Consider the following 16,090-nt stretch of genomic DNA (forward strand, 5'->3'; position numbering starts at 1 on the left):
AAACACAGCCCAGCCAAAAGCAGGCCAGGAAGGTGAATGTGCACAGAGATAGCACAGTGTGGGCACGCCCCAGGAGTCCTTCTTCCCTGGTAAATCTGTCTTCTCCTTTCCTTTCCCAATCTAAGGAGAACTAATTCTCACACTAGTACTTTGAGTCCTTTGCTGTTTTACAGATCCACCAGCACAGGGGCAACTTGGCAGCAAAAGGATGAAATTGAGGCTGCGTAACTGTCCTGTAAAATAAGTTACAATTTCTCACAAGATATCAATCATGCTCTAGTTCCAGCTTTGCTGATGCCCTTCCTCACAATCCCTAATTACCAACTGAGCCAAATACAGCAATTACCACCATAAGCAGAGTTGCAAATTTCTGCCCTAATTAACAATTCTAGGATGAAAACTGCTCTTTTAATTATTATTATTAACTGCTTGTTAAAATCTGTGCTTCCTTCTGAAGACTATGAACTGCATGTTTGAAAGAAGAATTTGGCTGGATTTTGCAAAAGAATCACTGTTTTCTTTCTATGTAGCTGAACATTTCAAAAATTAAATGACAGCATATTTTTTTAAGATAGGTTAGATGGAAAAACAGTATTTAAAGTAACATTAAAAATGGCTATGGATGTTTTAACAGCAGTGCAGACAAGGTTAGTTTCTTTTCAAAGCTGTACATCTACCATAAGACATTACCTGAAGAGTCAGGACAACATTTTCAGGCTGTGGAAGTCAAAACAAATGGAGAATGTGTGTAACATACGGGCAGCATGCACAAAAAACAAATCCCATGAATAATGAATAAATAACCATGACTAGATCATAACAGTTAACAACACAGAAACAATAACAAACAAGCCACTGAAGTAAAATAATGCACAGAAGCACCATTAAATAATTATGGAAAAATATTTACAAAAAAATACATAGCAGCTATTTTCTGGTTTCTTGGTGAATGAAAGGAATCTAGGATTTGTCCAACAAATACTTTCATCTTAAAACAACAACAGAGCAGTTACTTCCACACTGAGCATCTATTTCATATAATTCCCAATACATCTCACAGATGGCCAGAGATGGCATTAATTTGTGGTTTGGTGATTTCTTCATGAATTCCACCTGTCATAACTGATATGATATTCTTGACTAACTTTTTCTTCTCAGTATTCATTTTATTTTAGTAGCTCCAGTAGCAGTTTGGGATCTTAACACATTACACATAAAATTCACTCTCACTTTCAATTAACCATGTAGAGGTTCAATTTAAATTATTCAAAAGAAAAAAGAAAGGCATTCAAGAATGACTGAATAAATCTATTTAACAGTGCTTACCTATTTTCTAATCTGTAGAATCAGAAAAACACTGAAAACTAAATATTCAATGACAGAATTTCAGAAGAACTCAATTTCCCCTTGTCTCCACAATTATAATACAATAATAAAATATAATTTATATTTTATTTCCACCTTCATTATATTATAAATATATTAAAATATAATTTATATTTTATTTTCCCCTTCATCTCTGCCTGCCAAATTCACAGCTAACAGTGCCTTCCCCTTTCTCCTAACTGGAAGAAAAGCAGACAAGCTAGAGATGGCAAGACCCCTCAGCCTAAAGTCTGATGTGTGAGAATCAGAAATGTTCACATTTTAGCTATTTTTTAATCAGCATCACACACATCCTTTTGAAACCTCTACTGTACATTACTACTTAAAATGTTCAAAATCATATTTTGAACATATTAATATATTTTCTCCTGTATCAATGGGAGGATGACTAGTGCTTCCCCCCCTTATTAATCTGGCACCAAGTATGATTTTGAACACCTCAAGCATGCAGCTGCCAGCAGAAGCAAAGCAGCAGCAGCAGCAGTGAGCTGGCTCCCCTGAGCAGGCACGGCTCAGCTGCTGGGCTGACCTGGCAGACTGCTGCCCCTGGCAGGGCATGGGGAGTGTTCATGGTTAGAGTCCAACTGGGAACACTAGGACACACAGCACAGCAGTGGGAAGGGTCTCCTGGGTCACTAACACATTCTATAAATAGGTTAAAAAATTATACAAAGGAACAACAGCAGAAATTTAACAGGATAAACAGGGGAAGCAGATTTCCTGCTCCTGCTACTGAAGGGCTGTTCTCAGTTCTTGGTGAGCAAGTCTTCTTCTCACACATCCATTTCAGCCTCCATGCTAGCCCTATATTTTGCCCAAGAAGCAGAACCTTCTTCCTTGTGCTTCCTCTCCATATATATTTCCACAGCGTAAACACATCCCTTATCAATTCTTTTCCTTAGCTAAGCAAACTCTTCCAGTTTCACTTGAAGATCCACAAGTTTCCCAATCACCCTAACAGGCACTTCCTGAACTCATCCTGGTCTGAATTCTTTCTTCCTGAATTTGAGTGATCAGAACCACAGGCAAACATTTCTAACTACTTATTCACACTCTCCAGCAACATTCACACTTCCCTGTCTCCACTGGAAATTCTTCCAGGGGTACACCTACAGCCATGCTGGCTGCTTCACACTGATGCTTCTGTTTTCTGAAGCACACTCTTACTTGCCCCGATATATTTTCATTTTCTAAATCTGTTTCAAGGTTTTGCACTGTATTCAGATCAGAATTTGGACTGATGAATGTCCTGTATCTGTTCTACTTCTTAAACACTCCAGTATTTTAACTGCCACTCTTTAATCACATCCCTTACACAGGACTAGTCTCAGATTCCTCATGAGCTATGTACTAGCTAATAAATACTCTGCTTGTGGTCAGGGATACCACCTACAGTCTAACAGTTTTGACTCTCCCCTCCAAGCCCTACCCTTACATTCTTCTCTGGGGATGCAGGAACAATCTGTGCTGCACCACTCTAGAGTGCCACCAAGCAAGCAGGTGGGCTCAGAAAGAGTCACTTGATGCAGCATAACAACAAAACCCACACACCAGGATGTCATGCAGAGCTTATCAAGCTACTGGAGAAACAGGCTTGCTCTTGGGAAGAACACAGAAGCACCAGTAAGGCCATCCTGGTCAGAGCAACAGCTCAATGTCTGTGTGCAAGCATCACACCCACCCTCCTGATGGGCACACCACACTGTGGGCACCAGAAGCAAGTTGCTCATATGAAGTTAACTTGTCCATTGCCTGGGCACAGTTCAATTCCTACTGCAGAAACCCAACTCCTGATTCAGAAGTGGAACACTGCTCCAGAACAGCCCAAAACTTAGATACACATTCCATTCCATCCTCTTGCTAATATACAAATAGTATATTTATAATGCAAATTCAGTTTTTTGAAAACAACAGGTGAAGCTTACATGAGAGCTAAGCAATAATGGCTCTCCCTAAAGTTTTTGAAATACAAACTGATTTTTCAAGACAAAGAGTCATCAATCTTTGTGCAACAATCCCATTACAGTTGGAATTTTTAAGTCATCTGTAACTACAAGTAGTTTCTTTACAGTGGCTTGTGGAATTTTCTTTATAACTGGTCTCACATTTTTCAGGAAAACATCATACTTATTATTAAAAAACATCCATATTTGTATTCTGTCCATATACTTTTAAACTACTAACTCCTGGTTTAGGAAGAAAAAATCTTGAATTTCAAAGTCATAATTTTCATTATTTTATGCAGATACACACAGACAATTTACCTTTTGATAATCGCCCTGCGTATTTCCAAACTGCTGCTGTGCTAGTTTTCTGATGAGATCTGAAAATAAGCAAGAATATTCCACAGTTTTAAACAACATAATTTATAAAAGCAGAGGAAAGAGAATAATATGAATTCTACTGTTAGGTTGGCAAGATGAAATTAGGAACAGCAATCAACAGCATATGCAAGCATGTAAGTGTCCCCATAAATCCATATAGTAATAACATTTCTAATCAAGTGAGTGTTTTATGAGCTTACAGGAATATAGCCAGGTTCTCTACCTATTAATCAGTTGCTACTAAAATATAGTGAAGGTTTGTCCCAGGTCTTCCTCTGTACCATAAAATCATTGAAAGTTTGTCACATATGTATCAATTACACGGACAATGTTTTGGGTATCGGTTTTGCTTCATGTTTATGCCAAGTACATACATGCATAAATATACACACACATATGATATGAACAGCATTAGATACATAATGTGCAAAACAAGCATGCTGATGATGACTTCCTGACTAAGGGGTACAAAGAAGATCCTTATCTTGCCAAAGTTATCCCAATCCTTTTCCCACTTTTCATTTCTGTATTTTATTTTTTGATGTCTGGATCAACAGGGAGTATGTAACACCACCAAAACAAATCAGAAAGCCTAACATGTGACTATTTACTGTGCATCAATTCAACACCCACTCTAACTTACTCACAATATATAAAATTACAGCAATCACAAAAAAAGGCAGGAATTTAACACAACTAGTGCCACCTTCAGTAAACCCTAGCAGCTGCAACAAATAGATCCCCTTTTTGGGACATCACCAGCCTACTGTTATCAAGGTTTAGACAACCCTATGGAAGGTAAGTTGGGAACTGTGGCTCCCAGCCACTCCTGTGTCGCCCTGCACTCGAAGGAGAGGGCAGCACCAGCCCTGCAGACCCTCTGCTTCCGAGAAGCACCGGTGGCCCTGGGCGTGCTCCATGCTAGGCAGTGTAAAAGCAACAGTGTTTGCATGTTCAGGAGAAATAACTGACCAAACTTCTGGTCTCTGATGAGGAGGAAGCACATCAAGAAGGCAAACACTACACCTCAAACAGCTCAAGGAAGAACTCTACACCCTATGCTCATACAGAGCTGGACTTCATCCTACTATTGTCTTGTTTTTAGTCTCCCCATGTGCAAATTAACATAGTTAATAAACAACCTCCAGTTGGAGGATCAAAACCTCCACTAAGTTACCTAACCTGGGGATCCATAAAGGACCTGAAGGTGTAAAACTGACTGTTCACCTCCCAAAAATACAAGGCCTCTCAGAATTTACTGTAGCGCTCATAAAGTATGTTCTGCGAGTTCACAGGGGTTGTGATCTCTCACCCCACACACGGCTCAGGAAAACAAATCCCTAAGCAAGCAGTGTCCATAGCTCTCCCTCCTCAACACCCCACAGCAGGAACACAGATTTGACTGATGGAAGAGATCCTGAAGACTTCCTCACAGAAAACTGTCCAAGGAAAGAAAACACACAGTAGCGAAGCACCAACTCCTGCTTTAAGGCAGGTAGTCCCTGCAAGGGAGCTGCAGCCAGCAAGACTGCCAATTAAAAAGTAAAAATCTGTTAATGCATCAGTGAAGTGCCAAGCCACAAATCACTCCTTGCATAGGGAGTAGATTCCAAAACACTCAGAGCACTGGTGGTATGTAAGCAAGGACTCTATTCTGAGGCAACCTCATTTTGGAAAGACCATACATAAAGTACAAGATAAGGCTGAATCCCACAGTAAGAAATGAAACTAAAACATACATGGAATAAGCACAAGAGAGTTATGATCCCTGCAATTCCTTTCACACTGCATCTTGGAAGTCATGTGACTGCTGAAAGAAAAGGCACACACCACTGCATGGGCAACACACAACTGATCACTGCTGCAACTCTGGAACATCTCTCACACTGGGACCAGCAAGAGTCCTCCCTGCATGGAGACCATCCCAGGCAGCATCTGTGCTTCTCTGAAAGTTTCAGTAACAAGGAGATACAAATCTAAGTGAGGCAAAACTGTACAAACCCTAAAGATGTAACTGGTTGTTAGACAATTTTTTCTTCTTCAGCAGAGGTAACATTTCTTTCTTCCTGCTGATTTCTATGCCACATAAATAAATTTAAGAAATATGGCTGCATGAAATAATAAATGCAATAAATTTTTTTTGCAGCTAGATGGCTTTCAGCATACAGGAAAAGCGGTAAAATAATTCTCTTGTTAACATATTGATTCAGCTATTTAGCATTGTGTGAAAACCACTGATGAGAAACTGACCAGCTTCAATAGAATGTGATAGAAAGGAATAAAAAGGAAAAGCTTTTGTGATTCTCCATGAATGAAGCAGCACAGACTGCGTGCAAGTGATCAGATGCAGGAGCCAAGTGCCCAAGATTCTGTGACATCACTCTCCTTGATGCTGCTCTGAAAGGAACCAGAAGAGCCCCCAACAACCTGCTCTCATTTCCAGGCTAATCCTAACTTTGAGGTTCATCTTGCTTTGCAAAACAGTTGAACTTCATTATGTCTGAAGGTCCCTCCAGTGTGAATTATTCCAATGTTATCCTGCAATCATAATGACTTTCCATTATAAATTATTTAGTGCAGTAGTGAAAACACTGCCAGGAAGCATGAAAGAAAGCAAGATTTTATTATTGACAAAAATGTCCTTTGATACATTTCCTATTATTGAGAATTGGTACAAGAAAATATTTAAAATATTAGCTTTTCCTGTTAAATAAAAATTGAAGGCATTTACCCATTCTCCTAGTTGAGTGTCCGTCCTCATAATAAGTTAAACATTAAAAAAAATCAAACCCTCAAACATGTTATATGAAGTTTTACATACTTGTATAAACACACACCCGCCCAGATTTATGGACCTTTGCTGGTACACATTATGCATATGAAAGTAACTACTCAAGAGAAACAGAACAGCTGAGAACAGAAGGGACCCCTCAGATCATCCAGTCCAACCTCCCAGCTCAGGCCAGAGTGACCCCCCACAGGTTACCCAGGGCCATGTCCAGTCAGGTTAGCAGTATCCCCACATAGGAGAGACAATATTTAAAAAAAATCAAACCAGAATAACACAAAACTTGCTCTGATTTCTTGTGATATGCCTAAATTGCTCAGTGTTCCTGATTCACAGTTTTATTTATACTGTTTCTGCATTTTACAGCCTGTGAGCAAAAAAAAAAAAAAAAGACAGAAGTCAACCTGAATACACTATAACAAACTTACGCAGAAAATAGCACTTTGTACCTTTTTTTGAAATTTAGAGATTCTAAAGCTTATTCATCAGAAAGTAAAACATCTTTAGGTTAATAAACAAGAAAGCCTGAAAATTGTTACAAAAGGTTCCCATGTGGTTTGAGTAAATTTAATAGTAAAAAGAGTACAGATTTCATGCACAACTCGAGGGCTGCTACACAGACTGTTTTTTCCCCTTAATTTTACAGAATGTGAGACTGCCCTGCTGAATAAAGATTCACTGCTTAGATTACTTTGCAATGACTTTTCAGAAGTAACATGATGCTCCAGGGTGTTTTTCTAACCAGGCAGCACATAGTGATTGACCAGTCTTTACCATGAATTTATTATTTCAATAGCTTTCAATATCAACATGGTTAGACATATGTCCATTTGATTCATTTCAAATGAAAAGTGGAAGTTATATTCCCATAAAAATATTTTCAGCTAGAACTGAGTGGGAGATTACCTGCAGCTACCCACATACCTGTAGGCACAAACAGGCCATGCTGAATTCACAGCACCAAAATCCTCTCTGCTCAGATGATCTTTAAAGGTCCCTTGCAACCCAAACCATTGTGATTCTGCAGGTTTTATTGCACATTGATGATAATCACATTTACTACTGCAGAGCTTAAGAGTAAAATGGGGGAACATCCTGTGCCAGGTACTGTGTAAATAGGAGCTACATACGGCTACACTGCTCATTGTAGCACAGTGAAAAGACAGCTCAACTCTCATTTTACTCAGCCTGGGATTTTGGTCTGCTTTTATGAAGCATCTTTCCTGCCTAGCAAGAACATCTCATCTCTAGCATTCAAATTAGCTTTTATTTACAACTGAATTCAGGTAACTCCACACAACTCTCTCTTGACTTAAGCCAAAGTACCATCCTGAGGCCGATTTATGTTTCAAACAGGAAAGTGTTAGGAAGGTGTGATAACAAGTGGTGTCCTGTATTTCCAAATTAACTGGATTACTCCTGAAATCTTGGCTTGACTAGCTGTACACATTGTTTCACAGGACCAGTAATCCACAGCTTTAGCACAAAACACATTTCATCATTGGGGTTAAAGAGATTTACCTTTTGGGGCTCATTTACACAGCTAATTACATTATTGCTTTGCTGAATCCTTCCTGCTCTCATCACACATGCAAAATGCCATCTGCCCTAGTAAATCTAACTAGCCAGATGAACTCTTAATTTACCAATGCAATTTGTGAAGAAATATTAAGTACCTCTGAGGATCTCCAGTTAAGAAAACATAATCACTAACTCCTGCATTGCAAGAGTACTGTGTCTATAGACCAAATAGCTCATTACTCTGGCAGGAAAATGAGGTTATCACTAAGTGTGCTTCTTAGAACTGCTCTACAGAAAGGGATAGCAAAAATAATAGAGATTTAAAAATAATCTGTCTGGCAATTAAGTACCAACATAAATTAATTACAAATTCTTCTGCCAAGGAAGCTTTTCATGTCTAGGTGACAGGAAAATAGCTGGAGTAAAACCTTTGGGAATGCTATGCTTTCACTTCACTCAAAAAATTCCACTGAGCCAGTTCAGCTGTAGAGCAACTCCAGCATTAATCAAATTATGCCAGACATTAATGTATTTTTATGCATAAATATAACTTATTAGGGAATTATACATAATATAATATATTAGGTTTCTATTCTGAAAGGTCTTCAAACAAGCCAATAAGAACCACGACTGAACCATTCATATTGCACTAAAATAAGATTTTTTTCCAAACAACAGGGGAGAATTATGTAGATAATACAAATAACAACTTTATTGCTATCTCATTCTATGTATAAAACAATATTTCAGTCCATTCCTGTCTATCTATAATAGATAGAGGCAATGGACTACATACATATTGAACAGTTCAGAACCTCTCTGAATATAGGTCAATTAGTCTGACATTAATGAATTAAAATGACTTCAGACTTCCGGGTTTTTTCCTAATTATGAGTCACACTAATGACTATCTCCTGCAAAGCCAAAAAAAACCAGGAAAACCTCTCAGTGTTATTAGAGACAAAAACCTCCTAGGTATCTCAAAGCAAGTTTTACAGCAAGTTCAGTTTACTGACATTTTAAAATACTTGCTTTGACTTGAATGGGGCTTTGGTTGTTTCCCCAAAGCCTCAAGCCATAGCCTCTACCATGGTCAGATTTGGCTCCCACTGAAGAGGTTTCCTTTTTAGGGTAACCCAAGGTACCTTTGGTCCCCTTTACTGGCCCTGCCTCCATGAGGGCTCTGCTCACTCTTGCTCTCCCTAATCCCACAGCATCACTTCCCTCTGGTTCCACTGCAGAGCAGGGTGAGAGCTCAGCAATGCTGATGGCTGCGCAGAATCCATCATGCATGGCTGGTGACTGCAGAGAGGGAGGCACTGACACACTCACTCTGCTCACCCTGTGTGCTCTGTCCTCTCTGCACACAGCAGGAAGAAAATTCACTGTGTAGGACAAGTGGGAAGTTTCACAGACAAGGAGATCTTCCCAATTCCCACACAGCAGAGATCACTGTGGTGCACAGATAGGGAATCTAATCCAGGCATTCCCTCATATAGTCCAGACTATTCCTTTCCAACTTCAGATTGAAAAGCTTCAGTCCTCTCTTCACAATATTTTCCTTAGACATACCTGGGACATAGCTCCTGTCCTTAGAATGACATAGCTCCAGCCTCCTTACACAATTTCTCCCTCTCTTTTTAGGCAAAGTCTCTCTATATACAATTCACTTTTTTCTTTCCATCGAGTTACTGGGAACATCAGGTTGATTCAGCTTCCACCCTCTTGTTCCTTTCAAGAGGCAATTCTGACCCTCTCCCCTTTGAGCACAACTCCTGAACAACACACAGATCTTCCCTTGCTTCAGTAGGCCACACACATCATCATCCATTTCCATTACAGAGGTGGTGAAAGGAAATTCTCTGTTCAACCACCTATTCACGTGCATTAAAGAAATAATGAGCAAAAAATCACCATGCCTTTTAGACAAGAGAAAAACAATTAAGAAGGGAACTTCACTGCTGTACTTCTTCACTAACGTGCAAAATAAAGCCCTAGAACCTGTTATTACACCATGCCCAGAAAAACTTGTTTGAATGGAGGTCAAAATCCAACAAGTACACACTAAATTGCTTGAGTATTTTAACCTCTCATCTGCTATGGCAATCTGCCTTGTCACCCTCTTCATGCCTTCAGCATGCGGTTTCCTCTCATCAACATGATCACTGTCCATTCCCATTCTCTGCATTCTTTAATTACATATTATTATCCTCTCTGGCTGTCACAAAATTCAACAACACACAATATGACACAAGCAAAAACACAATAAATACATTTTTAAGGTCTCGGCAGATTTGTAAAGCATATGCTGCTTTATTCATAACTGCAAAGACAAGCTACCAGACCTAGTAGTGCACCTTGGATTATACTGCATGCAGGGCAAGGATATGAGAGACAGCAGGGAGCTGAGATGCAGTATTAAGTAGGCAATGGGAGATGAAAAGCTATGAGCAGGGTTGAAACCTTAGAAATGGCCTAACAGGGAGAGCTTTAGCCAGAGCACAGGTAGGACTAAGCATGGTGGAACTGCTGAAGACAAGGAGTCTTAACACTAGTCTATTGAAGAAATAAATTATACAGCAGTGGATCAGATAAAAGTTACAGTCAATGAACTTAGTTCAAGCACACAAAAAAATTCACCATTTCCCAAAAACAGAAGTTAGTAGTTAGGAGGACCAAACCGGTACTTTAAGACCTCCACAGGAAATCCTCACACCACACAGCTGCCCCAAACTTGGGGCTATTAACTTGAGGTTACTCTTCAGCATGGTCACATTTTCTCCTTAGGCACATTGTGCTTTCCATTGACACGCACAGACAACATTAAAGAGCCTGGCCAAGGAAAAGGTTTGCAGAAAAAAGAAATAGCCACAATATCGACCGTTACAGGATGCATGGAATGAAAGAATTCTCCTTTGAAAACAACCTTTGCAGGGGCTTTCTAGTTGTTCCTTGCTACAAAGAAAGTTCTGTTCTTGCTGAAGTTTTGGAAGAAGAAAAAAGAGAGAGAAGCCTTTAGAAACCTCCTTCCTTAGGAGGCTGCAATGAATTTGCATGCATCATGCAGACACAAAATGAAGTTGAAAGCTTTGAAGAAGTATTCCACACAGAAAGTACATTCTCTCTTTTTCTGAAGGCAACAAAACTTCTGTAGCACACTGTTTGTGCCATGACAGCTATTTTCTGCCATTTGCTTTGCTTGCAGTAGCTACCTCAAGTTCTCCCCAGGCCGCCATCTGGTAAGGATTTACAGCAGATTACAGGCAGAGATTTACTTGGTGCACTGTATGTCTGTCTGGTTTAGCACACTGCACAGGCTCAGCAACTTCTTGACAGGTTGGGTTGTGTGGACATAATAATGGACTTGTTGATCAAAGTAGTAAATATTTGGACTGTATGAACAACATTTTTTCTCTTCCTTTATGTCCTCAGGAGTTGCTGTAAACTGAGGAAAGCACAGAAAATCCTCTCTTGCATAACTTGGATTATTAGAAATATGAACACAGATAATTAATTGAGAATGACATGCTGGAGACCTGCTGACCAGATTACCTCAGTAACTGGCATTCTGGCAGCTTCCCTGAGACTCCTCAGAATTCCTTTTCTCCATTTACCCATTTTTGCAAGAGCCACAACTTTCCACATATGTTTGATAACCGGGGCATACATATTGCTTCCAAGTACTACAGAGACCACTACTGCACTCAAAAATCAAAGCAAAAGTGAAGATTGCTACTCTGAAGAGAGCTCATTAGGCGTGATGCCTGGATTTATTCAGTACAGGTGCAGGCATCTTTCAGCTGAGTTAAACTGCCAAAGCAATACTTGATAGTAGTAGCAACATTCACATTCACAACTGTAATCACGTTTTGAAGTTCACCAAAATAAAATAATTTTGTACATTTTCTGTCAAAAGAAAGAACTTGACTATGTTATGATTCAATACAAGTCATAATTTAATCACACAAGTGTTTTTAGGTAAGAAATTTATGTGCTTATTGAAAAAAGTGTCAAAGAAGGTTTGTGGGGCTTTTTTATAACTGGCAGGCTTACACTAAAATGTATTTACTGATAGATTAGTCAGCTTAAACTACACTGACTGACATTTGTGGCACCTGGTTTCTCTTCTAACATGAAGAAAACTCACTTTTGGAAAAAGAAATATGTATACTCAAAAGCTTTACTACATATATGGAAAATTTAAATACTGTTAAAAGTATGATTAGCATTTACACATTTCTTTTGCTCCAGCAACTTTTGAATGTTGTGTATTCACTTGGAAAAGGCACCACTTTGGTTACAATCTGGAAGTTACAGAGACCACCTTGAAAAGCAAAAAACAATAGTGAGAAAAAGGGAGAGGAAAAAATACTGATTGTCATTTTCAATATAAAGAAAATTGACTAGGAGGACTGTGGAAAGATTTCTTGCAAAGATCCATCAAGCTGTCCTTACTTCAGCTGACATCGTTCAAGAAAAAGCCATCACTGAACAAGACTTACGGGTTATTTTTCTGTGAACAATCACCTAAGCAAATCACCAGACAAATATAATAGTGCTAGGCTGTGCTATCTTATTATGATGGTTGGTAACAAAGAAAGAGAGCTCAAATGACTCTTTCCAACAACAGGCAGTCTCTGTACAGAATTTCATATGATTAACTCAAAATGCTTCATAGCAGCTAAGAGGATGAAAGAACTGAGAAGTCCCTTGGAAGCTTGTGCAAACATAATTCCAATAAATTCAGTGATATGCCCCCCCCTCGCCCTTCTCTCCTCATCAGTTCCAGAGCTGTTAAGTTAGAAATGAGAATGAGGTTCAGCACTATGTGGATAGCTAAGCCTGTAAAAATTAAATGGAGGGGCAGGATGAACAGCACAGTAGTAGCCACTGCTAAGCTGAGAAAAACCATGGTGCCTCAGTAGAGTTGCCTGAAAACCCAAAAGATGTCTGCAGCTGCTGGTAATTTTCCAAGAGGCTCATCCATGGTGCCAGACACTGTGGCTGATTCAAAACCTGTTCTGTCCCACTTCTCACTATAGGAGGTGCTGCAGGTATGCTCTGCAAGTACCAAAGAAGCTATCATGCTTTTAGTGGTACTGAAAGTACAACAGTGCTAATAATCTAAATATATGCATTTCCAGAACATAGTAACTCAGCCTTTTAAAAAAAACATATGCAAACCCCACCAATTAAGACTCTACTTAGTATGACAAACAAGGCCATGTCCATTCACAATACCATCCTGTACTCACACCCCTCTCTTCCTTGTAGTCAGCACCTTTGGATTTAGTTGCATCCAGAACTTAACCCCTGATATATATATATATGTACACACACACACACACATATATATATATGTATACTGAAGCAGGGAATGCTGCTGGATCAGCCCTCTGGCTGCCTTGTGTCTCCCACTAACATCCACAGACAAACAGAACAGGGTCAGGACAGTTTTAAGGACTGTCCATGCTATAACTATCAGCAGGTTTCCCGAGTTCCTCAGTACTCCACTGTTCCTCAGTACTCCACACAGAACATGCCCAACCCATTGGCCAGATGTTCCCACAGACAGAAGGCATGGAGCTGCCTCATTTGGAATGGGGAGAAGGCAGTTTAGACTGGGGAAATAGGAGCTGAATAGCACACAACAAGCCTCTTTAATTTATGATTATTATTAAACTCCAAGAGGCATGGCTGTTTGAGGTACCCTGCAGGAATTACCACAGCCATCTGTCCTAATGCCACATTCAAGTACCCTTCCCCTGAAAAGTAACCCAATGTCCTCAAGCTCTACCTGAGGTTTGTTTTTTCTAGTTTCTCCCTTTGGTCCCTAAGTGTTGAAATTGGAAAGTTGAACTGATGTTTTCCAGTCTCTGTCCAAGCATGTTTTTTCTCCTAGGCAGAGCTGGCAGGCAGAATTACACCAGATCAGGGCAAGCACTGAGGATACTATAGAGAAAGAATTCCAGCTGGGCATAAGAGCAAGAATTTCAGATTATCAACTCTGCTATACTGATTAAAAAATTACTTCCATATTTTCCCTAAAATGCCTGTCTGCAAAAGAGGTTCCTGGTTTACATAATCCAAAAGAAGTGGGCAGGAAGGCATCAGAGAAGCCTTAACCTTTGCAACTGTAGTTTTCTGTGGTAACCTCCAGCAGATCATCTATATAAGCCTCCCCTCCCTAAACCACTGTCTCCTCCCTGCCCACAGAAAGTCCTTCTGACAAGCAATCTGTTACTCTGCCATTCTGAATAAATCAGGGGGAAAAGACTTGCTCTTCTGATGCCTAAGAAAATTAAAAAGCCAGCCTTAAATCTGCTTCAGAAATGTTCTCAGACTGCTCCTCGCTTACATGGGCATGTCACCAAGCAGAGCAGCTCTTAACTTCCCAACACAAAATGAGCAGTGATTTTTTTTTAACACTATTTCCTTAAATGTATATGAGTAGGCAGAGAAAAGAAGAGGCTAAATTATCTCATATCTTCCTGCTGCTCCATCTTCCCCAGCATTTCCAACATTGCATACCAGAAATTCTTTTCAATGTATACCTGTATTTCTAAATGAAGGAGCACTGTTATCCCAAATCCCCACCACCACTGTCACTGTCACACCTGTCACTGCATTTTGCAGTGTACCTGTCACACCTGCATTTTTGATATTCACAATTAAGCCATTATTCTAAATTCCCACCACAGCTCTACTCAGAGCTGTGGAAAATCAACGGAGGGATGGGGTGAAGGTGCTGACTGTCACTTGATAACAGAACTGAGCCAGTCTAACAGCTAACTTACTAATGGGCAGATTGCTCTTCCCCTCTTCTCAGTTCCTGCACCAGTTCCACCTGTGCTCCCAACCCAGCTCCAGGATGTAAGCTTTGAGAAAACTAACCCACCTGTACAAGGGGGCTGCTATCAAACACTAGCTCAAAGAAAGTAGTATATCACATCCAAACGAAAACTGAAACTTCACACAACTGGAAAAAAGGATTTCCTAAATTATGTTTTTATGAAACGCTATAATGGGTGTAGGTACCTGTGCAAAATTTTGTGGACTGGTGCTGGACTGTAGCACCTGCAGAGTCAGAGCACAATCCTCTCTCACAATCCTCTCAAACTTCTCTCACCTTGTGCTGACGTGCTCAAAATTCCTGGGGAAAATCTTAAGTTTAAAAGGGCACTACCAACCACAAATAACTGGGCTTATCTCCAACATCCAGACATATACATTTCTTCTTGTAGGGGAGCTGTGGAAGACTCAATATTAACAGGAAATGAAGTAAAAATGAGCACTGAAGAATTAGTTACAGAAGGCAGAGAAGCTAGTTTGACACAGGCACACACAAAGTAATTCTGCCTTACTAAGTTTAAGTGAGGAGGTGATAAAGTGTTTTGATTACTTGCTTTAGAGCCTCAATACAGTCAAGAGATTTAAAAAGTCAGTATCCTGGGTTCTCATCAAACCTACCCAAAACAAAAGGGTTTTGCATATGCATTTTCTGTTACAGCTATACTAGCTACAGATACGGTTTATTTTCACATCAAGTTACAGGTTTCTTCTTTAAAATAATTTAATTATTTTAATTAAAATAATTTAATTGCTGAATACACTCGTGATTTATTACTGAGATAACACAAGACTAACCTGCTGAAGTTCACAATCTGCAGCTGCTTTAAAGGCTGACCAGATGAGGAGAAAGACCAAAAAGGGTCAGACACAGGACCTAACATCAAAATATTCAACTTCTGATCCTCAGTCTGATAAAACTGTTCAGCAAGCAAGATTCAGCATTCAGAAAGAACTGAGAGGTTTAGTCCAGGTCTAAAAATCATCTTGTTTTTGTTCCCCACAGCAAACAGTACATTTAACTCTTCACACTATCTTTTGCCCAGAATGTACCTGCATTCAACAGTTGACTTTTATGTTAAAGTTGAACTCCTGCTTCAGCAGAAATGCTTATCTAGAGTAAAAGTCAGAAGCTGGAGAAAAGCAGTTGTAACTTCATTGGTAAAATTGTTCTGCAGTATGTTCAGCTACAGTAGGGTAAGGTAAACAGGCTTTTAAGTTT

General features: G+C 39.6%; 1 protein-coding gene across 11 annotated transcripts in view; it reads right to left on the reverse strand.

The window, feature by feature from the left end:
- The window catches only part of PROM1 (prominin 1), a 62,383-nt gene that overhangs the window by 35,461 nt on the left and 10,832 nt on the right, over positions 1–16,090 (reverse strand). For 8 of the 11 annotated variants that reach the window (XR_004060687.1, XM_030947723.1, XM_030947719.1 and 5 more), the window contains 2 exons: positions 3,651–3,709; positions 691–717 (listed from right to left, as the gene is read on the reverse strand). Coding sequence is in view for 10 of the 11 variants with exons in the window: in XM_030947723.1 (XP_030803583.1) it covers positions 691–717; positions 3,651–3,709 (86 nt within the window). In the remaining variant the exon portion in view is untranslated. The remainder of the gene's footprint in view (positions 1–690; positions 718–3,650; positions 3,710–16,090) is intronic. The other 3 variants (XM_030947725.1, XM_030947721.1, XM_030947720.1) reach the window with 1 other exon arrangement.

The sequence above is a fragment of the Camarhynchus parvulus genome, chromosome 4 (genome assembly GCF_901933205.1).
Source record: "Camarhynchus parvulus chromosome 4, STF_HiC, whole genome shotgun sequence".
In the NCBI taxonomy this organism is placed as follows: domain Eukaryota; kingdom Metazoa; phylum Chordata; class Aves; order Passeriformes; family Thraupidae; genus Camarhynchus; species Camarhynchus parvulus.